This window comes from Mesoplodon mirus (assembly GCF_964341445.2).
Source record: "Mesoplodon mirus genome assembly, chromosome: X".
Lineage (NCBI taxonomy): Eukaryota > Metazoa > Chordata > Mammalia > Artiodactyla > Ziphiidae > Mesoplodon > Mesoplodon mirus.
Genome location: NC_138981.1, coordinates 72,865,458 through 72,891,810, shown reverse-complemented (window position 1 = coordinate 72,891,810; position 26,353 = coordinate 72,865,458). Strand labels below are relative to the sequence as shown.

General features: G+C 34.7%; 1 protein-coding gene across 2 annotated transcripts in view; it reads right to left on the bottom strand.

The window, feature by feature from the left end:
• DACH2 (dachshund family transcription factor 2) overlaps positions 1-26,353 on the bottom strand; it is a gene marked incomplete at its 5' end in the record, with an annotated part of 679,019 nt that overhangs the window by 177,441 nt on the left and 475,225 nt on the right. For both annotated transcript variants that reach the window (XM_082610726.1, XM_082610727.1), the window contains one exon: positions 11,994-12,166. In XM_082610726.1, coding sequence (XP_082466852.1) covers positions 11,994-12,166 — 173 coding nt within the window. The remainder of the gene's footprint in view (positions 1-11,993; positions 12,167-26,353) is intronic.

The window sequence follows — 26,353 nt, the reverse complement described above, 5'->3', positions numbered from 1 at the left end:
TCTTTACATCTTTGGAAATATAATATATGCAGAACTTGTGAAGTACTAATACACGCATATTAAACGTGTTTATATGTATGTGTTCATGTGCATAGTTGCCTTTTAAAAACACCTATCTCAATATTAAATTGTACCTCTGATGTTTTATGACATTGATTCTTCTCAAGCATTCAGTGGGGTTATGTAACACACAATTTGTCTTTTTATTTTTATTTAATTGGAATTTAACTCTCACTGTAACTACTCTTCCAAATGTTAATCTATTAATGAGTTTCTAAAGGATTTAATGGCATTTCACTGCTTAGGAGTGGCTTTTGGAAGTTTATCTGAATGCTAGATATTTTATTCATGCATTTGCCTTGATATTTCATATTTAATTGATGTGTTCCTTCTGTACTGTCACCAGAGGTATGCAGAAACAGAACAGATTGTAATTTGACAGACTTAAATAATAAAATCAGGAACAAGAAAATAAGTTTGTTCATTGTTGTTGCTAACTTGGGTTACCATTAGTCCTGAGGAAGAATTTGATGACCAGATTTATTATCTTTGAATACTATTGGGTGCATGACACTTTATGAATTTTTATGAGTCAGTTTAAGAATGAGTATGTGTTCCATAATCAACAATTTACAAATGTATTTAAGTTAACACAGATGGATATGGCAGGGTTTTCATGAATTTAGAAAAAAAACAGACGGATGAGGGGGGTGCAACTGGAACATGTAACCATGAGAGAGTCCAAAATCATAAGCATGCCCTAACTGTGACCTATGTAATATTTGGACAAAGGACCCTTTCACCTCTTCAATTTGAAACTTGTTCTGGAATAGGCTGACAGCTGAAGGGAATCAGCCATAATATCTGTTCATAGCATGTAAATCACCTCGAGTGGGAGAATGGACAGTTCAGTGGGAATATGTATGGCTTGCAAATTATGTTGTAGGCTTGGACCTCTGTCACCCATCCAAACACACACACACACACACACACACACACACACACACACCTTAATTCTCACTCAGTGCATCTTCATCTCATGTTCTAAAAACAGTAATAGCTTTGTCTTTCCACAGAGCACTTAGAATAAGACTCAACTAGTGATTTTTTCAGTGAATTTGAATTATCACAAAAAAACCCTCTCTGTGTTGACTAATTTTAATACCAGATGTTCACATGCTAATGCCATTGCCTTGTGACCATTTCCAATCAATTCATTAATTGCCAGCTGCTCAGCTAAACAAAAAACACAGCTAATCAGATGATACTGGTAAACAGCCAAATAACAGCTTCCTACTTAAATTTCTTAAATTTGTTATCAGAGAAAACTATGGCACACTGATATGACAAAGTTTCCCACAAATGGAGAAAGACTGTATTATAAAATATTTAAATGTAGGAAAATATATTTTCATATCAGTCAGGTATTTTACCTATTATTCTCTCAGGATTTTGCCACATTGAGTAATATAACTGAAGGATGAAAAACTTTGAAAGCCTAATGATCTTAATGCAATTTTCAATTCATGTTATAGTTATATTCGTTACTAGCTACAAATGGTAATATCTGAGCCAGACCTAAAGACTATGTGCCTGGCATAACGATATTCCCAAACTAATTTCTGGCCAAAAAGCAGAAACAAACAACAACAACAAAACCAAAACCAAAAAAATTTGTTCGCAACTTTTAATGTCTTTTCCAGCTTGGGAATTAACGTCTGTATCACTAATGATCATTTATGTTGAAAACACTCCCCAAAGTCTAATATCCGATGAATCATTAGTTTTCATTAATTCATGCAACAAACATTTATTGAGTGGCTAATATACCCATTGAGGATGAAAGAAAGGTCTATGAGTGTCTTCATATGGTGTGTAGATGCTCATAGTTCAGACTAAAGACTAAATAATCCACATATAAACATTTAAAGATAGGTTAAAATAAAATACAAATTAGATCAATTTTGATATCAGAATGGGCACCTCTCTCCAGTCCCCACCAGATCCCTAACTTTTCTTTTGTGGCACTGAGATCAAAACAGCAACTGCACATGAACAGATGCTCTCTAGAGGGTGGGTCCAATACCTGTATATGCATCTAATGGTGGGGAGCCCTTGGTCCTGGTACTGATAAGAAGTTGCACAGACAAATGTATATAGGGAAAGCTACTTCTTTCTCAGGTTAGCTCTCTGCCATGATTTTGGTTTCTACTTATTACTATTTCTATATGAGTATAGAAAACATAATAAAAGAAAACATAAGTATAAAAAATAATAAAAGAAAATAATATTAGCTAATATATATACTGAGTATTTACTAGATGTCAGACAGTGCTCTAAGTATGTTAACAAGTTTGTCTCATTTAAGTCTCTTGTTAACACTATGAAATAGGTACAATTATTATCCCCATTTCATTGGGAAATAAGGAAAACTGAGATACAGGCAGGTTAATTAATTTTCCTAAAGTCATATAAAAAGAAATTTTGAAACCAGCATTCAAATACAGGAAGACAATCTGACTTCAGAGCTTGTGTTCTTACCCATCATGCCATACTGCCTCAAGTGAAATCTCAATGCATCTTACTTAGCTGACAAACTATGATGACTCTGGCCAGAAACATTATATAATTCTATAAATTATTTTGGGGATGGGGCATCTGCCTGTTTCATTTTGTGTTTTTGATAAAGCAACGTAACATGATCTTTTGCACATATTAGACCTTTGCTAAATCAGTGAATTCTGTGTTCTTGCTCTCTGTTTCCTAATAGAAAAAGCTGACAATAATAATGGAGTAAGACAATATTCAACAACAGCTATCATTTCTGGCCAAATTCAAGGCTAATTGAAATACACTTGCTGATTTTTCAATCTGTATTATCCTTTTTTTTCCCAAAGATTACTAGTGATTCTGAACTTTCCAACCATCCTCTCTAATGCTCTAGAACAGTGCTGTCCAATAAAATTTTCTGCAGTGACACAAATGTCCCTTACCTGTGCTATCTAATACGGTAGTCAAGAACCATGTGACTATTGAGCAGTTGAAATGTGGCTAGTTGAATCTGAGGAACTGAAGTTTTCATTTTATTTAATTAATTTAAATTGAAATAGCCACATGTGGCTAGTGGTTACTATATTGAATAGTGTTGCTATAGTAGGTATGTGCTATGCATCTGCCTAAGATACTTTGTTAATTGTGTACCACCATGGAGGTCGGGAAATTTATTAAACCATAAGCAAATATATATTTTCTTTAGATTCTAAGCTTCTAAAAGTCACATCACTTCTCAGAGCTCTAAAAAGCTATGGTTTTCTCTCCTACCTGTGAAAAGGAAATGAAAAAGATGAAGCCAGGTCTAGTCTACCTTGGGTTAGCTTTCACTATCTAAGGACATTTGCAGGAGTCAACACCTCTAATCACCTAATTTTTTCACACTAGGGTAGAAATATTTACACACTGGTAGAAGAAAAAGGCACATATGCAATTATGCTCTTTCCAATTTGACTTTATTCTATGTTAAGCTGGTATAATATCAATTGTCAAAGAAACTAATTATTCATTCATTTTATAGAGATTTCTCAAACTTTGACTCACATGTTATGCCTTTCTGAAGAAAGAAAATATAATAGGTAAACTGCTTTGAAAAGATTTTGTTTGATTTGCTTAATGGATGTGGGAGAATATTGGTATAGAAAGTTTGATTTGATAAACATTTCATATTTCATGTAATGATTTAAAAGGAGAGTGTTGTCTTGCTCAAACTAGAGATAATTGTTAAATATACAGTAATTCTGTGAGCCAAGTGTTAAGCTGTTGTTAACTTGAAATCAGCCATGGTGGGAATATTTACACCTTAGAAATTGGCAAATGTTATAAATCAGAGGTTTTCTTTTTTATTTTGTTTTGTTTATGAAGAGCTGCTTTACAGACACACCACTCGATGCTGGACCAAATATAAATTCTAAAACACTGAACTTTTAAGTCTATTATAGGGATTTGAAAGTTTTTTATTTCATTCTAATGTTTAGCATTATCACACTAGGCAAATAACAAGATTATGTATAAGTACACTAAGTGTTGCATTCATTTTAGTCTATGAGCATTCAAACGAACTCAAGTACACTGTCACATTATTAAAACAAATATTATGCAAATATGCAATCACAGTTGTATGCATTCTACATTGGTCCTTTTAAATAACCTGAAAAATTAAGGACAAACATGGCACACTGACAATCATCCACAAGTAACCTTTTAAGCACAGAGAAAGTAGGAAAACTTAAATCATTATACATAGTTTCCATTTTTTTATGACAGGAATCCTGGTCTCATGGAGTATAAAACGAAATCAGCAAAAGCATGTTTTCAAAATAGTACATATTAGTTCATTTTATCTGTTTAAATTTTTAATAAAGAGTTCTGTTCATTATTTGTATCTTTCCATTAGGTTATAAGCCTTAAAAACCACCTGATGCATAATAGGGACTCAATCAATGGAGAACAAAAAAATATGGATGGCTTTAAACCAGATATCAGTGGCTTCTTCTGATTCAAATAGCTAACAATATACTTGCTAACAAATGCCAAATTGGCTAACCTGAATTATGATTAGGAGTTAACATGACTTATAGATTAGCCTAACCAGTTTTCTGATGTAGACTCAATCAGAAGAAATGGAAACATAGAACTGAAGTGTAAAGAATGTGAGAGGTCTAGTTTGCAGAAAGAAAAAGTGAAGCACAGGAATATTAAAATATTTCCTCCCAGGCACGTCAATCAGAAATGCTAAGTGCTTTCAACACGCTTTATGATAAAAACTCTCCAGAAAGTGGGCACAGAAAGAACAAACTTCAACATAATAAAGGCTATATGTGACAAACCTTCAGCTAACATCATACTCAACAGTGAAAAGCTGAAAGCATTTCTTCTAAGATCAGCAACAAGACAAGGATTTCCGCTCTTGCCACTTTTATTCAACATAGTTCTGTAAGTCCTAGCCATGGCAATCAGAGAAGAAAACGAAATAAAAGGAATCCAAATTGCAAAAGAAGAAGCAAAACTGTCACTGTTTGCAGATGACATGATACTATACATTTGATACTATACATAGGAAATCTTATAAATGCTACCAGAAAACTACTAGACCTCATCAATGGATTCAGTAAAGTGGAAAGATACAAAATTAATACACAGAAATCTGTTTCATTTCTATACACTAACAACAAAAGATCAGAAAAAGAAATTAAAGAAACAGCCCCATATACCATCACATCAAAAAGAATAAAATACATAGGAATAAGCCTACCTAAGGAGAAGAAAGACCTGTATTGGAAAACTATAAGATGCTGATGAAAGAAATCAAAGACAACACAAACAGATGGAAAAATATACCATGTTCTTGGATTGGAAGAATGAATATTGGGAAAATGACTATACTACCCAAGGCAATCTACAGATTCAATGCAATCCCTATCAAATTACCAATGGCATTTTTCACAGAACTGGAGCAAAAAGATCTTGAAATTTGTATAGAGACACAAAAGACTCCAAATAGCTAAAGCAATCTTGAGAAAGAAAAACGGAACTGGAGGAATCAGGCTCCCTGACTTCAGACTATACTACAAAGCTATAGTCATCAAAAGAGTATGGTACTGGCACAAAAACAGAAACATAGATCAATGGAACAGGATAGAAAGCCCAGAAATGAACCCATGCACCTATCGTCAATTAATCTATGACAAAGGAGGCAAGACTATACAATGGAGGAAAAACAGTCTCTTCAATAAATAGTGCTGGGAAAACTGGACAGCTACATGTAAAAAAATGAAATTAGAACACTCTTTAACACCACACACAAAAATAAACTCAAAATGGATTAAAGACCTAAATGTGAGACTGTAAAACTCTTAGAGGGAAACATAGGCAGAACACTCTCTGACATAAATGGCAGCAATATCTTTTTCAATCCATCCCCCACAGTAATGAACATAAAAACAAAAAATAAACAAACCTAATTAAACTCAACAGCTTTTGCACAGCAAAGGAAAACATAAACAAAACAAAAAGACAACCACAGAATGAGAGAAAATATTTGCAAATGATGCAACCAACAAAGGATTAATCTCCAAAATTTACAAACAGCTCATGTGGTTCAATAGTATAAAAACAAACAACCCAATCAACAAATGGGCAGAAGACCTAAATAGACATTTCTCCAAAGAAGACATACAGATGGCCAAGAGGCACATGAAAAGATGTTTAACATCACTAATTATTAGAGAAATGCAAATCAAAACTACAATAAGATATCAACTGACACCAGTCAGAATGGCCATCAGCAAAAAATCTACAAACAATAAATTTTGAACAGGGTGTAGAGAAAAGGGAACTCTCCTCCACTGTTGGTGGGAATGTAAACTGGTACAGCCACTATGGAGGACAGTATGGAGGTTCCTTTAAAAACTAAAAATAAAACTACCATATGATCCAACAATCCCACTCTTGTGTATATATCTGGAGAAAAACTTGGTTCGAAAGTATACATGCATCACAATGTTCATTGCAGCACTGTTTACAATAGCCGAGACATGGAAGCAACCTAAATGTTCATCAACAGATGAATGGATAAAGAAGATGAGGTATATATATACAATGGAATATTACTCAGCCATAAAATGAATGAAATAATGCCATTTGCAGCAACATGGATGGACTTGGAGATTATCATACTAAGTGAAGTAAGTCAGACAGAGGAAGACAATTATCATATGATATCACTTATATGTGGAATCTAAAAAAAATTATACAACTGAGCTTATACACAAAACAGAAACAGACTCACAGTCTTAGAGAAAGAACTTATGGTTGTCACAGGGAAGCATGGGGTGGGGGTGAGGGATAGACTGGGAGTTTGGGACACATATGTACATACTACTGTAAAATAGTTAACCAGCTACCTACTGTATAGCACAGGGAACTTTGCTCAATATTCTGTAATAACCAAATGGGAAAATATTTTGAAAAAGAATAAAATAAAACCCTTTAACAATAAAATGTCAAAATATGTGAAATATAAAAAAAGAAATGCTAAGTGCTGGAAATTAAATATGGTTTATGGAGCAAGTCATTCACTAACTTGATATTCTCTGTTTCTCATATATTCAAAGCAAATGCTGCAAGTCCAGCTTCCAAAGGAAATTGTGATCACAGTCTCATGAGCATCAATGACAACACACAGGCACCAGCTTAACACAAACTATGCTAAAGGAGAGTAGCAGGTGTTTAGAAGGATTCTAAAAACAATATCACAGCATGTTTTTAATTCCAGAGATTTAAAAAAATGATATGAAAACAGGAAAAATTTTACTTGAAAGTAAAAAAAAAAGATATACGAACAAGAAGAATAATTTAAACACATCAAGTTTGGCAGCTCTTTTTGTGCATATTTGTAAATTTTAATATAACTAAACACATATTTCAGACTTTTTGTAATGTGTTATAATCTCTTACTGTGAATCTCAAGTTTCTGATATATATATATATATTTTTTTTTTCTGCAGCTGTGTTTTAAATCGCTTGAAAGTAGGGATATAATGGAAATACTAGCCGACTTTTAACTACAGAGATGCTTTCCTAGATGACTCTATAATCACATTAGATTGTCTATGCTATGGACTGAAAGCTTGTCTCCCCAAAATTCATGGGTTGAAACTAAACCTAAATGTGGTGGTATTTAGAGATGGGGCTTCTGGGAGGTAATAGGTCATAAGGGGGTAAACTTCATGTTGGGATTAGTGCCCTTATAAGAACAGGCACGGTAGAGCTAGCTTCCTCTCTTTCTCTTCACCTTGTGAGGACACAGCAAGAAGATGACTGTCTGAAAACCAGAAAGAGAGCTCTCACCAGGAACATAATCGCAAGCACTTTGGTGTTGGATTTCCCAGCCTCTAGAACTGTGAGAAATTTATCTTGTTTAAGCCATCTAGTTTATGATATTTTGTTATAGCAGACCGCCTGAGCTCAGACAATGTAATACACAGCAAAGAGGGTTTTGTGAAGCAAGCTGTTGTGGCATTCCTTAATTCATAGTGGATTTGTCAGAAAAAAATCAAATTCCATAATTATGTCATTTATTTCTAAATGTTAAATTTTCTGATCATTCAAATTTTGGAAGTACAGTTTACCTCTAAATGGTAAATATAATATAAAAGACCTGATGACTTCAATGCAAATACTTTGTGAGTAATTACAATGAGTAATACAAATTTAAATACCTGTTTTTTTATGACAAACTACCAGGATAAAAATAATCTGTAAATGTAACAGAGAAAATGTTTTTTTTAATAGTTCCTGTATGCGACAAGTAGTAGTACATGATAAACTCTCAATTCATAGGTTTGCCCACTGCATGTGATATTCTAATAGTTTGAACTTTGAAAATGTGCTTCACCAAGAAGCACATTGAAAACAAATTTCCGTTGAAATATAGATCAACAGACGTGTGAAATTTCTGTCCATATAATTGGGTACCACATAGTTAGTATCATATTGATAACTGTTCTTGACAGAAGGGGTGAGGCTTTAACATATGAACACCTAATTTGTCAATTAATTAAAATATTTTTGTTATGGTTGTTCCTGTGAATTATTATATTAAAACTAATAATGTTACTATCATACAATAGCACCATTGTAAAAATAAACAAGAAAATTTGGCAACTATATTAAAAGCTTCTCACTACGTATTCACTGAAATCAACTCTTTGTATTTTTTTTTTGCGGTATGTGGGCCTCTCATTGTTGTGGTCTCTCCCGTTGCGAAGCACAGGCTCCGGACGCGCAGGCTCAGCAGCCATGGCTCACAGGCCCAGCCGCTCCACGGCATGTGGGATCTTCCCGGACTGGGGCACGAACCCGTGTCCCCTGCATCAGCAGGCGGACTCTCAACCACTGCGCCACCAGGGAAGCCCTAAAAAAATATTTTTTTTTAATTTCCTTCTCATCCTCTGATGGAAATCTATTTCAATAGATTTGCAGAGAAATTTATCAAAAGGAATTCAAAATAAATATTTTGTTTCCAACTGACTTTAGTCAAAATAACTATATGAAAGTAGATGTAATCTTCTTCAGTGTAAAATGGTTTCTGCATATTTGCAGGACTTAAATAACCATGTGATCCATGTCAACTTTTACAAAACAGCATCCAATTGTGTTTGTGAAGGCTCTGACTTCCTCTTAAAATAGGTCACATATGAAATAGACAAATCAGCAATAAACAAAAATATACCTATATTACTTTTATACATGAACAGTATTTGGATTATTAAAGGAAAAGATAATTATCCTTTCCATTTCAATCGTTATCTCCACCAATAACCAAATACTAGTCATGAACTCCATCCCCAAGTGCTTCTTTGATCCAAATTCATCACAAAACTATCAAAAGTCCCAAACATTCAACCAAAATGTAGCTGATTCAGTCTGAGTAATGGTCATTAAGAAAGTAAGCAAAGGTACCTCTGAAGAGCCATAATCATGCCTCTACTGAAAGTATTTTTTCATCATTTCAAAGTAAGTGTGACAATTCCATTACTGTAAATCATATTTTTTTTCATAATAGAGTTTCCCTGTTTCGTGTGGGGTCATATTTATGTAGTAGCCATCCAGTTTCAAAATCATAGGAAATTTATTCCATCTTTTTTTTTTTTTTTTTTTTTTGTGGTATGCGGGCCTCTCACTGTTGTGACCTCTCCCATTGTGGAGCACAGGCTCTGGATGCGCAGGCTCAGCAGCCATGGCTCACAGGCCCAGCCGCTCCATGGCATGTGGGATCTTCCCAGACAGGGGCATGAACCCCTGTCCCCTGCAACAGCAGGCAGACTCTCAATCACTGCGCTACCAGGGAAGCCCCTATTCGATCTTTTAAATAATGTTCATGGATGATTTTTTGTCTCAAAGACAACTCCAATTCCTGGTTTACGTTCTGACCAAGTATTCAAACAGAGCTCTGATTAGCTGGGGTAGACTAATTCACTGAGGACCACAATATTTACAGGAAGCACACTGCCTCTTGGCCATGGAAATATATATGGAGCTTAATAAAAATTTATCAGTTTTTCTTTTCCTTTCCTACAAAGGTTATGTTTTAAATTTTCTTTCTTTCTTTTTTTTTACATGTTATTGGAGTATAATTGCTTTACAATGGTGTGTTAGTTTCTGCTTTACAACAAAGTGAATCAGTTATACATATACATATGTTCCCATATCTCTTCCCTATTGTGTCTCCCTCCCTCCCACCCTCCCTATCCCACCCCTCTAGGTGGTCACAAAGCACCGAGTTGATCTCCCTGTGCTATGTGGCTGCTTCCCACTAGCTAACTATTCTGTTTGGTAGTGTATATATGTCCATGCCACTCTCTCACTTTGTCAAAGCTTACCCTTCCTCCTCCCCATATCTTCAAGTCCATTCTCTAGTAGGACTGTGTCTTTATTCCCATCTTACCCCTAGGTTCTTCATGACAATATATTTTTTTTTAGATTCCATATATATGTGTTAGCATATGGTATTCATCTTTCTCTTTCAGACTTACTTCATTCTGTATGACAGAATCTAGGTCCATCCACCTCACTACAAATAACTCAGTTTTGTTTATTTTTATGGCTAATATTCCATTGTATATATGTGCCACATCGTTTTTATCCATTCTTCATTGTTTTAGAAGTCCCCCAAACTGGAAGCCAATTTAAAATGGAACAAAAATGTCTAGAATCTCACATTTCTTCTGCCTTCACTTCTTTCACTCCCATGTGCATCTATTACAATCATATCAATATTTCAAGGTCCAGCTCAAATCTATCAACTGTAATGCCATTTGTGATTCCTTCTCCCTCTTTCTCCAATCTAAGTTTGATCTCTCCCTCCTCTAAATTCTTCTAATACTTGGTTATTCTCTATGCTATCCATCACAGTCTGTGTTGTTATGTAAGTTAAATAGTACTTGTTGTTTGTCTTAAATTTTGTTTGTGAGTCCTGGAAGTCAGGAATTATGTCCTATTCGTGTCCTATATTGCTCTCTGAGATGTGTATATATCAAGAGTATAATATTTGTTGAATAAATGGAGGAACAAAGGAACAACTCAAGGGATGCCCTGATTAGCTATACTCTTTTGATCCTATATACCCTTATATTATCTCCTCAACAAAAGGAAAAATATATTAAAGAGTTTAGTTCACGTGTTACTTGGAGGACAGAGAGACCATGTGCCAAACTAATAGGAGACATAAGGAGGTTTATAAAATATTATTTGTGTTTCATTACCCAGTTGTCCTGAAATTTTGAAAAAGTTTATTCTAGAATATGATGATAATGATATAAATTATCATAAGTATTTATTTAATATTTCACAGTTTTAAACTCTATTTTACTCATATTATCTCCAGATAGCCAGTGAAATAAGTGGTATAGATCATTACTATCACCTATATTTTACAGTTGTGGAAACAAGTTCAGGAGGGTTAATTGTCATATCCAAGGTCATTCAGCTATTAATTGGAAGAATAAGAATTGAAATTCAGGTCTTTCTGACTATAAGTCTTGTATGGTATATACTACTCCACAACTGCATCACAAACAACAGAAAGATGCAGTGGTTACTTTGTCTTACACTAGCAATGGGAGAGGATTTTGCACATTCTTCTACTCTGTCCTTAGCTGGGCACACCTCCCACACACTGTTCTCATGAATGCAAGACAGGAAGCTAGAAATAAAGGTCATATCTGTGGTCATTTAATGAAAACAAACAACAAGAATAACAAAAAATAAATAAATAACACCTTAGCAGGCCTAGTCAGAAATCAAACTCAATACTTTATGGTAAGCAACTGAGTCAATGAGCTGTGTGTTTATACTGAAGATCTAGTGGTATTGCTATTATTTTATCAAAATTTACATGTAATTAACACCTTTGTCCTCTTCTGAATCGTGATTCTTACCTTTATAACTGAGGCCCCAGCTCTGGAGAGTGGACTGTGAATCTGGGCTGCAGCAGCCATGTTGGCAATAGTATTGAGATGGTTCATCTGATTCATTGCCATGGCAACTGATGCAGGAGGTAAGCTGACTGGAAGTAGGGGATGAGGCATCATCATAAATGGCAGATCAAGTCCTAAAAGAGACAGCACATGTTAAATAATTACATCAGTTACATTGTTTGGACAAAGGGAAATCACATCAAAATTGATCCTATAAAATAGTAAAAAAAATCTATATTTCACTCTTGTTGAATTTTTTAAAATGAATTTTTAATATATCCTAGTATGTCTTTGAGAAATTACTAGTACTTATGGGATTTAACATTTTTTTTATAATTTAAAAATATTCCTTGGCTTCCCTGGTGGTACAGTGGTTGAGAGTCCGCCTGCTGATGCAGGGGACACGAGTTCGTGCCCCGGTCCAGGAGGATCCCACATGCCGTGGAGCAGCTGGGCCCGTGAGCCATGGCCACTGAGCCTGCGTGTCTGGAGCCTGTGCTCCATAACGGGAGAGGCCACGGCAGTGAGAGGCCCATGTACCACAAAAAAAAAAGTTCCTATATCCACAGACTTTTATTTAACAATATTCCTTGTTCATGCTCTCACTCCCAAAATAGTTACAAGGTTCAAACGTTTTTACTTATAAAAACAAACAGAAATCTTTGAGCTGAACATCACTTTGTTTAACAAAAAGAAGTAACTTTCTTTTTAAACATTATAATGTACTGATGTGTAGATAGTTTCTAGCTTAACTCTTTCTTTAGCAGACAATAGTGGCGCTGGTATGATAAGATATAGATTCTCTAGGCTTCAGAATTATTGAAGAAAATAAGACTGGGAATATGTCCTACTCTTTTAGTTATAAATCTCTAAAATGAATGTGTATAGCTCTAATTTGGAGACTTTGTCTGTAAGGAATAACTCCCTTATCAAAATATCAGCTTGTTTTCCAGTTTAATAACAAATACCAATATCTTTGAGTAGTGTCAAGAATTCCATTTGTTTTCTTATGCAATGTGAAATATTTCTCACATATTTTGAATTTCTTAATATCTTTCAAGTACTATCCACATTACACTTGTGGTAGCCACAGATATGTCATCACGAAAATGGTAACAAATTAAAATAGTTGTCTACTTTCCCCTTATAAGGTTGGGATTTGTGAAGAAATACCTTTGAACAGAGGATAAGGAAAGTTAGCCTAACTTTACGGATGTTAACATGACTACAATAAGTAAATCATAGCAATGTATAATGTATTTTAACTATTGTCTTGATAGTAATCTTGCCTTCTTTTGGACATGAGCCCAGAAACTAGCAATCTTTAACAGATGTTCTAAAACATGCTTGCCTAAAATTTTCCTAAATTATTACAGACTATTAACATTCTACTATGGGCAATGTTTGTGTTTGTCTTGCACACAATTATCAACCGTTAATAACATCCCTTTTTCCTCTTTGCCATCCCCTAATTTTTTCTTGCTTCCCATATCACAACAGCAAGTGTACAACAATGAATCTATAGGAAATATATTCACAGGCCCCTTAAATATCATTCCTCAAAACAACAGTAACAGTAATTCAAACACTTTACACACATATTTTTAGGACAAAAAGGAGTCTAGAAGGAAGAAACATTGTGAATTGATTTGAAGTCCATCTTCTGGGTTCAACAATAATGGTTGAATTAAAGTCATTAACAAAACAATTTCAAAAGCAGCACAATAAAACAAACTTCCAGATATGACAGGTCTCATACATTAAAGTGGTTATCTCTATTAAAGAAACTCATAAATAAAGAATACAACTATCACCAATATTTCTGATAAAGATAGCCACAAAATGCACTGTTATCAGAATTACACAAGGATAATAAAAAAGCTAGAAACAAGTTTTGCATGGAACCCCAGAAGGGAAACATATTCTATACTTCCTATGACTCCAAATCCCCAAAGAATATTGATAACGTATTTTAAACTTTTCCCTATCACTTCACTTATGGCTCAGTCTCTGAATCCTTTTTAGGAGCAGTCTATCAAAACATACTTTTCAGTTGTGAAACCTTTTTTCCTGTGATAATTAATTTAAAACCTGAACACAATGTAAACACTGAATTCAAAATGGATTTCTGCACCCCGTTTTAAATTGGTTTATTTTCAGTTAAGCTTTCAAAATTACTTAGATATATATATGCATTTTATACATTAACCATCATACAGCTTTGCTATAATGATAGGATATTCCATAACATAAATTAATCACTATTTATCTTCCCCTAACAACCTTCACTTTATGCTCCATATAATACCAACCATCAGTAACATACATAGATTTCTATATAAGGTTCTCATTTACCACAAACCCAAGATAATTATAGACTTCCAATTCTTCTTTATGTACTCAGTATTTTAATAGAAAATTGATCAAACCGTAGATGAAAAGTAGCCATCAGTGCTTCCATTTACCTCTCAAATGCTTAAATAAACTTTTGTTCAATTTACATTTCCCTTAGCAGTATAATAATCTTTCCTCATTCTCCAAAGTTTTCCAGCATCATCCAGATAACATCTGGCGGTATCAAGTCATATGCCTACGTAAAGTCCAATTGGCATGCAAACTAAATGCAACTACAAACAGAATTTAACAGCCCACTGACAGTTTTAAAATACAATTCATCAAACATTTCAAATAACCATGAAGTGCTTAAAAGTCACAATGTCATATCATGACCTACAATAACTAACCATGAGTTGACTATAGTACCCTGGAATTTAAGCTAATATTTATATTACAGGCAAGTTTAACAGTGACCCCAGTTGACCTGCACATGTAAAGCATATGCAAATACTGAATTATGTAAGTCAACCTTTTCCCAAAGCTGGAAACATTAAGAGTCATCAATAGTATACAACACTCCAGCAATCTGGCTCATTTAGTCACATGTCAGACATGTACAGCAACTTTTAATAGAATGGTAATGAAGACAAACTCTTTTTAAAAATCACCAAAATGGATTTTTTCTTTCCTGTCAACCACAAGGGCATCAGGAAGAGGACTATAAGCACTCTTTCTAATGCATCTTGGTATTCTGGCAACTCCTATAACTTTTATGTAAGTGCATGGCACCACCTCCTCCCAGCCATTAAGGTTACAAACTTCAATAATACTCTAATCTTCCCTCTAAAATATCACATTCATTTGGTTTCCAAGTCATGCTTTCCTCTGTGATATATTGCATTCTACAGTCAGGCACCAATCCCACCATGCCTAGAAGGTAATCTGTCTTCCTGGTTTTCCTATGCCATTTAATTTGTCTTTCCACTCCAATTTTAAGACTTTAAGTGGCTACTCATGGTCTCTAGAATAAAATATAAGCTCTTTGGTTTCATGTGAAAATATCTTTCTAGCTTTGATATCTCACTATATCCCTCTGTGTATGCTCTACTCTAACCCCTCTGGACTAGTTGTAGCTCTCTGCAATTTTAACTTACCTTAGCCTTCACTTTTGTTGATGCCTCTCTCTGGAATCTACCACTCTAATGCATTTACTTGGGTATGGTAAAAGTCCTCCTCCTCTTTTTAATCAATGGACTTTAATTTTAGAGCAGTTTTAGGTTTATAGAAAATAAAGTGAGCAGAATTTACAGAGAATTTCCATATACTTCCCCTCCACCAGCAGTTTCCCCTCTAAGTAACATCATGGATTAGTGAGGTACACTTACTACAATGGATGAATCAATATTGATACATTATTATTAACTACTGTCCATAGTGTGGAATAGGGTTCATTCTTTGTGTTGCAAATTCTAAGGATTTTCACAAATGCACAGTATCATGTATCTACCATTACAGTATAATACAGAATAGTTAGTTTATCTGGCCTTAAAAATCCCCTCTGCTCCATCTATTCACTCCTCCTCTTACACTTGGCTTTTAATGTCTCTATAGATTTGCCTTTTCCTGAATGCCATATAAGTGGACTCATACAGTATTTGTTTTATTTCAGACTGGCTTTGTTTCACTTAGAAATATGCACTAGTCTTTTCCAAGCATCACAACTCATTTGTTTTTATTGCTAACTATTCTTCCATGGCATGGATATACCACAGTTTGTTTACTCATTCAGCTATTGAAGGACACTGTGGTTTGCTTCCAACTTTTAGCAATTATGAATAGAGTTTCTATAAACATTGGTATGTAGATACTTGTGTGGACATAAATTTTCAATTCATTTCATAAACAAGGGAGACTCTGTTTAGTTCTGTGAGAAACTGTCAAATGCTTTCCAATATGGCTGTCCAATATTGCATTCCCACCAGCAATGAATGAGAACTCCTCTTGCTCCAAATCCATACCAGCAATTAATGTTGATGAAGTTTTGGATTTTAGCCATTCCAATACGTGTGCAGGGGTATCTTATTTTGTTTTAATCTGAAACACCCTAATGACATATGATATTGAGTATATTTTCATATGATTATTTGTCATCTGTATATCTTATTTGATGAGGTGTCTGTTCAGGTCATTGACCCATTTTTAATTGGACTATTTCTTTTCTTTAATTGAAATATGATTGACTTACAACGTTATATTAGCTTCAGGTGTACACTTGGTGATTTGATACTTTTATAGATTATGCACCATATAAATTTATTATAAAATATTGACCCTATTCCCTGTGTTGGTCATTACATCCCTAAGATTTATTTGTTTTATAACCTGTAGTTTGTACCTCTTAATCCCTGCCAACTATTTTGCCCTTCCGCCCACACATGCCCCTTGTGGTAACAACTATTTTGTTCTCTGAATCTGTGAGTCTGCATATGTTTTGCAATATTTGTTAATTTGATTTGTTTTTTTAACTTCCACATATAAGTGAAAACATACAGTGTTTGTCTTTCTCTGTCTGACATTTCTCAAAGCATAATACCCTCCAGGTCCATCCACGTTGTTGCAAATGGCAAGATTTCATTCTTTATTATTATTGCTGAGTAATATTCCACCTCTTCTTTAACCATTCATCAGTTGTAGACATTTAGGAGGCTTCCATTATCTTGGCTACTATAAATAATGCTGCTAGGTCTCGAGTAAACAACCTGACCCTGCACCTAAAGCAATTAGAAAAAGAAGAACAAAAATCCCCCAAAGTTAGCAGAAGGAAAGAAATCATAAAGATCAGATCAGAAATAAATGAAAAAGAAATGAAGGAAATGATAGCAAAGATCAATAAAACTAAAAGCTGGTTCTTTGAGAAGATAAACAAAATTGAAAAACCATTAGCCAGACTCATCAAGAAAAAAAGGGAGAAGACTCAAATCAACAGAATTAGAAATGAAAAAGGAGAAGTAACAACTGACACTGCAGAAATACAAAAGATCATGAGAGATTACTACAAGCAACTCTATGCCAATAAAATGGACAACCTGGAAGAAATGGACAAATTGTTAGAAATGCACAACGTGCGAAGACTGAATCAGGAAGAAATAGAAAATATGAATAGACCAATCACAAGCACTGAAATTGAAACTGTGATTAAAAATCTTCCAACAAACAAAAGCCCAGGACCAGATGGCTTCACAGGCGAATTCTATCAAACATTTAGAGAAGAACTAACATCTATCCTTCTCAAACTCTTCCAAAATATAGCAGAGGGAGGAACACTCGCAAACTCATTCTACGAGGCCACCACCACCTTGATACCAAAACCAGGCAAGGATGTCACAAAGAAAGAAAACTACAGGCCAATATCACTGATGAACATAGATGCAAAAATCCTCCACAAAATACTAGCAAACAGAATCCAACAGCACATTAAAAGGATCATACACCATGATCAAGTGGGGTTTATTCCAGGAATGCAAGGATTCTTCAATATATGCAAACCAATCAATGTGACACACCATATTAACAAACTGAAGGAGAAAATCCATATGATCATCTCAATAGATGCAGAGAAAGTTTTCGACAAAATTCAACACCCATTTATGATAAAAACCCTCCAGAAAGTAGGCATAGAGGGAACTTTCCTCAACATAACAAAGGCCATATATGACAAACCCACAGCCAACATCGTCCTCAATGGTGAAAAACTGAAACCATTTCCACTAAGATCAGGAACAAGACAAGGCTGCCCACTCTCACCACTCTTATTCAACATAGTTTTGGAAGTTTTAGCCACAGCAATCAGAGAAGAAAAGGAAATAAAAGGAATCTAAATTGGAAAAGAAGAAGTAAAGCTGTCACTGTTTGCAGCTGACATGATACTATACATAGAGAATCCTAAAGATGCTACCAGAATCCTACTAGAGCTAATCAATGAATTTTGCAAAGTAGCAGGATACAAAATTAATGTACAGAAATCTCTGGCATTCCTGTACAATAATGATGAAAAATCTGAAAGTGAAATCAAGAAAACACGCCTATTTACCATTGCAACAAAAAGAATAAAATATTTAGGAATAAACCTACCTAAGGAGACAAAAGACCTGTATGCAGAAAATTATAAGACACTGATGAAAGAAATTAAAGATGATACAAATAGATGGAGAGATATACCATGTTCCTGGATCAGAAGAATTAATATTGTGAAAATGACTGTACTACCCAAAGCAAGCTACATATTCAATGCAATACCTATCAGACTACCACTGGCAATTTTCACAGAACTAGAACAAAAAGTTTCAAAATTTGTTTGGAAAAATAAAAGACCCTGAATAGCCAAAGGAATCTTGAGAATGAAAAACGGAGCTGGAGGAATCAGGCACCTTGTCTTCAGACTATACTACAAAGCTACAGTAATCAAGACAGTGTGGTACTGGCATAAAAACAGAAAGATAGATCAATGGAAGAGGATAGAAAGCCCAGAGATAAACCCACGCACATATGGTCAACCTATCTTTGATCAAGGAGGCAGGAATATACAGTGGAGCAAGGACAGCCTCTTCAATAAGTGGTGCTGGGAAAACTGGACAGGGACATGTAAAATTAAGAGCTTAGATCATTCCCTAACACCATACACAAAAATAAGCTCAAAATGGATTAAAGACCTAAATGTAAGGCAGGAAACTATCAAACTCTTAGAGGAAAATATTGGCAGAACAGTCTATGACATAAATCACAGCAAGATCCTGTTGGACCCACCTCCTAGAGAAATGGAAATAAAAACAAAAATAAACAAATGGGACCTAATGAAACTTAAAAGCTTTTGCACAGCAAAGGAAACCATAAAGAAGACCAAAAGACAACTCTCAGAGTGGGAGAAAATATTTACAAATGAAGCAACTGACAAATGATTTATCTCCAAAATTTATAAGCAGCACATGCAGCTCAATAGCAAAAAAACAAACAACCCAATCCAAAAATGGGCAGAAGACCTAAATAGACATTTCTCCAAAGAAGATATAGAGACTGCCAACAAACACATGAAAGAATGCTCAACATCATTAATCATTAGAGAAATGCAAATCAAAACTACAATGAGATATCATCTCACACCAGTCAGAATGGCCATCATCCAAAAGTCTAGAAACAATAAATGCTGGAGAGGGTGTGGAGAAAAGGGAACACTCTTGCACTGCTGGTGGGAATGTGAATTGGTACAGCCACTATGGAGAACAGTATGGAGGTTCCTTAAAATACTACAAATAGAACTACCATATGACCCAGCAATCCCACTACTGGGCATATACCCTGAGAAAACCATAATTCAAAAAGAGACATGTACCAAAATGTTCATTGCAGCTCTATTCACAATAGCCCAGAGATGGAAACAACCTAAGTGTCCCTCATCGGATGAATGGATAAAGAAGATATGGCACATATATACAATGGAATATTACTCAGCCATAAAAAGAAACAAAATTGATCTATTTGTAATGAGGTGGATAGACCTAGAGTCTGTCATACAGAGTGAAGTAAGTCAGAAAGAGAAAGACAAATACCATATGCTAACACATATATATATATATGGAATTTAAGAAAAAGTAAATGTCATGACGGACCTAGGGGTAAAACAGGAATAAAGACACAGACCTACTTGAGAATGGACTTGAGGATATGGGGAGTGGGAAGGGTAAGCTGTGACAAAGTGAGAGAGAGGCATGGACATATATACACTACCAAACTTACGGTAGCTTGACAGTGGGAAGCAGCTGCATAGCACAGGGAGATCAGCTCGGTGCTTTGTGAACACCTGGAGTGGTGGAATAGGGAGGGTGTTATGGAGTGAGACGCAAGAAGGAAGGGATATGGGAACAGATGTATATGTATGCCTGATTCACTTTGTTATAAAGCAGAAACTAAAAAAAAATAGCTTCCCTTGAGGACAGATCTTGTTAAAAAAATAATAAATAATAAATCATCATATACAATTAAAAAAATAATAATGATGATGCTATGAACAGTTAAGTACATATTTTTTCTTAGAAATTAGTATTTTTGGTTTCCTCAGATAAATACCCAGGAGTGGAACTACTGGATTGTATGGTAGTTCTATTTTCAATTTTTTGAGGAATATCCATATCATTTTACATAGTGGATACACCAATTTACATTCCATCAACAGTGCATGAGGGTTCCTTTTCTCCAAATCCTTGCCAATATTTGTTACTTCTTGTCTTTTTGACAGGCATGAGGTGAGATCTCATTTTGGTTTTGATTTACATTTCCCTGATGATTAGTGATGTTGAGTATACTTTTATGTGTCTGTTGGCCACCTGCATGTCTTCTTTGGAAAAATGTCAATTCAGGTCCACTGACCATTTTTTAATCAAGTGATTTTTTGATGTTGAGTTGTATGAGTCCTTTGTATGTTTTGGATATTAATGCCTTATCAGATATATCTTTTATAAATGTCTTCTCCCATTCAGTAGGCAGACTTTTCTTTTATTAATAGTTTCCTTCACTGTGCAAAAGTGTTTTTTTTTAGTTTAGTTAGTCACAATTGATTATTTTTGCTTTTGTTTTCCTTGCCTGAGGACACATATCCAAAAATATATTGCTAAGATTGATGTCAAAGAACTTACTGCCTAGGTTTTGTTATAAGACTTTTATGTTTCAGGTTTTTCTTTTAAGTCTTTAATCTGTTTTGAGTTTATTTTTGTATATTGTGTGAGAAAGTAGTCCAGTTTGCTTCTTTTCCATGTAGCTGTCCATTTTCCCAACACCATTTACTGAAGAGGCTATCTTTTCCCCATTGTAAACTTTGCTTCCTTTTCCAGAGATTTATTGACCATGTGAGTCTCAGATCATATCTGGGCTCCCTATTCTGTTTCATTGGCATGTAATTGTTTGAGGTAAACTCTTAGGATCCTTTGTATTTCTACGGTTTTGGTTTAAATTCTCCTTTTTCATTGTTGATTTTATTTAGTTGGGTCTTCTCCCTTTTTTTCTTCATGGGTCTGCCTAAAGGTTTAACAATGTTGTTTACCTTTTAACAGAACCAACTCTTAGTTTCCTTGATCTTTACTATTTTTGTCTCTATATCATTTATTTCTGCTCTGATCTTTATTATTTCTTTCTTTCTACTAACTTTGGGTTTTTTTTTTCTAGTTCCTTTATGTGTAAGGTTAAGTTGTTTAAGATTTTTCTCCTTTCCAGGAATGGACTTATATCACTATAAACAACCCTCTTAGAATTGCTTTTGTTTTCCATAGATTTTGAATTATTTTTTTTCCATTTCCATTTGTCTCCAGGTATTTTTAATTTCCTCTTTGATTTCTTACTGACACATTGATTGTTCAGTAGCATATTGTGTAGCCTCCACATTTTTGTGTTTTTGCAGTTCATTTCATTATGGCTGATTTCTAGTCTCAGAGCGTTGTGGTGGGAAAAGATGCTTGATATGATTTCAACCTTGCTAAATTTATTGGGACTTGTTTGTGGCCCAGCATGTGATCTATCCTGGAAAGTGTTCCATGTGCACTTGAAAAGAATGTTATTCTGAAGCTTTTGGATGGCATGTTCTATGTATGTATCTTTTAATTCCATCTGATCTAATGTGTCATTTAAGGCCAATGTTTCCTTATTGATTTTTGTCTGAGTGATAGATCCACTGATGTAAATGGGGTGTAAATGTCACCTACTATTATTTTATTACTGTCAATTTCTCCCTTTATGTTTGATAGCATTTGCTATGTATTTGGGTGCTCTTATGTTGAGTTCACATATATTTATAATTGTTATATCTAGTTGTTGGATTGATCCTTTTATAATTATGTAACGCCCTTCTTTCTCTTGCTACAGTCTTTGTTTTAAAGTCTGTGTTGTCTAATATAAGTATTGCTACCCCAGCTTTCTTCATTTCCATCTGCATGAAGTACCTTTTCCCATCCTCTCAGTTTCAGTCTGTATGTGTCTTTAGATCTGAAGTGAGTCTCTTATAAGCAGCATATGTATGAGTCTTGTTTTTTAGTCCATATAACTAAACCTGTTTCTCTTGGTTGGAATATTTAGTTCATTTACATTTAAAGTAATTATTGATAGATATGTACTTACTGTCATTTTGTTTTCTGATTGTTTTTGAAGTTATCTTTTGTTCCTTTCTTACCTTTTGCTTTCTTCCCTTGTGATTTGATGACTATCTTTAATGTTATGTTTGAACACTTTCTCCTTTTTTGTGTGTATCTATTATAGGTTTTTGGTTTGTGTTTACCATGTGGTTCATATATTAAGTGGATGATCTCTTAAGTTCAAACAGATTCTAACAACCCTGCACTTTATTCTCCATCCCTCACAGGCAATGTTTTTGATGTCATATTTTACATTTTTTTGTTTTTTATATCACTTAACTACTTATTGTGGATATAGATGATTTTACTACTTTTATCTTTTAACCTTACTACCAGCTTTTAAGTGGTTGATCTACTACCTTTCTTGTATGTTTGTCTTTACCAATGAGACATTTCCTTTCATAATTTTTATATTTCTAGTTGTGGTCTTTTCCCCTTAAAGAAGTTATTTTAACATTTCTTGCAAAGCAGTTTTAGTGGTGCTGAACTCTTCAGTTTTTGCTTGTCTGTAAAACTATCTCTCCTTCAAATATGAACGACAGCCTTACCAGATTGTTTATTCTTCATTGTAGGTTTTTGCCATTAATCACTTTCATCATGCCAGTCATTTCTGGCCTGCAAAGTTTCTGCTGATAAGTGTCCAATATTTTTATGGAAGTTCCTTTCAAAGTAACCAGCTGCTTGCATATTACTGTTTTCTTTATTTTTTGTCATTTTAATTATAATTTGTCTTGGTGTGGATCTGTTTGGTTTCACCTTGTCTGGGACTATCTGTGCTTCCTGGACCTGGATGTTCACTTCCTTTCCCAGGGTAGGGAAGTTTTCAGCTATTATTTCTTCAAATAATTTATCTGCCCTCTCTTTTCCTCCTGCCCCCCCCCACAGCATGCTGATGTTAGAATGCTTGATATTGTCCCAGGTGTCTTCTAAACTGTTCTCATTTTAAAAAATTATTTTCCTTTATTTCTGTTCAGCTTGAGTGATTTCTACTACTCTATCTTCCATTTTGCCAATGCATTCCTCTGTATCATCTAATCTACTATTGATCCTTTCTAGTGCATTTTTTATTTAGGTTATTGTATTCTTCATTTCTGTTTACTTCTTACTTATATTTTGTAACTATTTGTTAAGCTTCTCACTGTGTTCATCTATTCTTCTCCTGACTTCATTGAGCATCTTTATGATTATTAAATTGAACTCTTTATTGGGTAGATTGCTTATTTCCACTTCACTTTGTTCTTCTTCTGTGGTTTTGTCTTGTTCCTTTGTTTGGAACACATTCCTCTGTCTCCTCACTTTGCCTAATTTTCTATGTATATTTCTATGTATTAAGTAGGTTGGTTACATTTCCTGATTTTGGAAAATTGGCCTTTTATAGGAGACGTCCTATGGGGCACAGCAGCATAAACCTTCTGGTCGGCAGAGCTATGTGCTCTAGGAGTGCCTTCTGTCTGGGCTGCATGAGCCCTTCTGTTGTGATGGGTTCAACTACTATGGGCACACTGGTAGGTGGGGTTAGTCCCCAGCCCATTTGGCTGCCAGGCCTTTCATTGTGCAATGGCTTCAAGCCCACTGGTGTGTAGGGCTGGGTGTTGACTGGGCTGGCTGCACTGCTCAGGCAGTCCCAGGGATTGTGCCAGCCCACTGGTGGGAGGGTGGTTCTCAGCATGTCTGGCTCCTGGGTTTTCTTATCTACTTTGTCTCCATTATTTTTTCTTTTTGCTGTTGTTGCTTTTTCTTTTCCCTTTTTTTTTTTTACTTGATACCTGATTATACAAGAAATATTTTAAGTACAAGCAAAATCATCAATATCCCAGGTCACTAATATTCATGGGCCAGTCTATGTCTTTAATTGGTGTATTTAGACCAATCATATTTAAAGTGATTATGATAGTTTGGATAGGTAGCTATCATATTTGTTACTGTTTTCTATTCATGTCCTTGTCTTTTTCTTTTTTTAAAATCTTGTCTTCCACTCTTTTGTTGCCATCTCTGGTGTTAACTGACCATTTAATATGATTCATTTTTCTCTCCTCTTTTATCATGTTAATTATACTTATTTAAAAAAAAACTTAAGTGATTTCCCTGGAGTTTGTAATATACATTTTACAACTTATTTAAATCTTCTTTCAAATAACACTAAGCCATTTAATCGGTAGTGAAGTTACCTTATAGCAGAGTATTTCCAATTCCTCCCTCCTGTCCTTTATAAAATCACTGTCATTTATATCACTTATTCACTTATCCATAAAGTGTAATTACCCAATATATCATTGTTATTGTTATTTGGAACAGTTTAATTGTTTGATTGTGTGTATATATATATATATATATATATATATATATATACACACACACACACACACACATATAATTTACCTTAATTTATTCCTTCTCTAACTCTCTTCCTTTCTTTTTGTAGATCCTACTTTCTGACCTATACCATTTTCCTTCTCTCTGAAGGCTTTCTTTTAACATTTTTTACAGGGCAGATCTGGTGGTATGGTAACAAATTCCTTTAACTTTTGCTCATCTGAGGAAGTCTTTATTTCCTCATTTTATTTTTTATTTTTTATTTATTTTTTTTTTGTTGGGGGTAGGCATTTATTAATTTATTTATTTATTTTTGCTGTGTTGGGTCTTCGTTTCTGTGCGAGGGCTTCCTCCAGTTGTGGCAAGCGGGGGCCACTCTTCATCGCAGTGCGCGGGCCTCTCACTATCGCGGCCTCTCTTGTTGCGGAGCACAGGCTCCAGACGCGCAGGCTCAGTAGTTGTGGCTCACGGGCCTAGTTGCTCTGCGGCATGTGGGATCCTCCCAGCCCAGGGCTCGAACCTGTATCCCCTGCATTAGCAGGCAGATTCTCAACCACTGCGCCACCAGGGAAGCCCCCTATTTCCTCATTTTAAAGGAAAATTTCACTGGATACAAAATTCTAGGTTGGTGGAATTTTTTCTTTCATCACCAACAATTTCACATCACTCTATTCTTTAATGCCTGGCTTCTGAAAGTAAGTCTAAAGTAATTCTTCTCTTTGTTCCTGTATATGTAAAGAGTTTTTTTCCCCCTCTCTCTTCCTTCAAGATTTTTTCTTTTTGATTTTCCATTTTGATTATAATATACATAGCAGTAGATTTGTTAATATGTATCTTTCTTAGTGTTTTGTAAGCTTTATGGATCTGTAGTTTGGAGTCTCTCATTAATTTGGGAAATTTTTCAGCCATTCTTACTTCAAATACTTCTTCTCTTTCTTTCCTTCAATCTTGTCCTTCTAGTATTTCCATTACATGTGTGCTACACCTTTTGTAATTGCCACACAGTACTTGGATATGCTGTTCTGGTTTTGTTTGTTTGTTTGTTTGTTTTTTCATTCACTTTTGCTTTGTTTTTTTTCAGTTTGGGAAGTTTCTATTGACATATCTCCAAGTTTCCTAATCCTTGCCTTGACCCTGGCCATTCTACTGATGAACCCATCTTAGTCATTCTTCATTTTATTGGAGTATTTTTGATTTTCAGTATTTCCTTTTGATGCTTAGATTTTCCCTTTCTCTGCTTAAAATTTCCATGAATACTTTTGTTTTCCACTTTTCCCATTCTCTTATTATATTAAACATAGTTATTTAAAATTCCTAGTCTGATAATTCTAAAATATCTGCTATATGTAATTCTGGTACTGTCACTTGTTTTTTCTCTTCATACTGTTTTTTGTCTTTTACATGCCTTGCAATTTTTTTGTTTAAAGCCAGAAATTGTGTGTTGGGTAAAGGGAAGTGACATAAACAGACCTTTATTGGGAAGTTTTATGTTTATTGGCA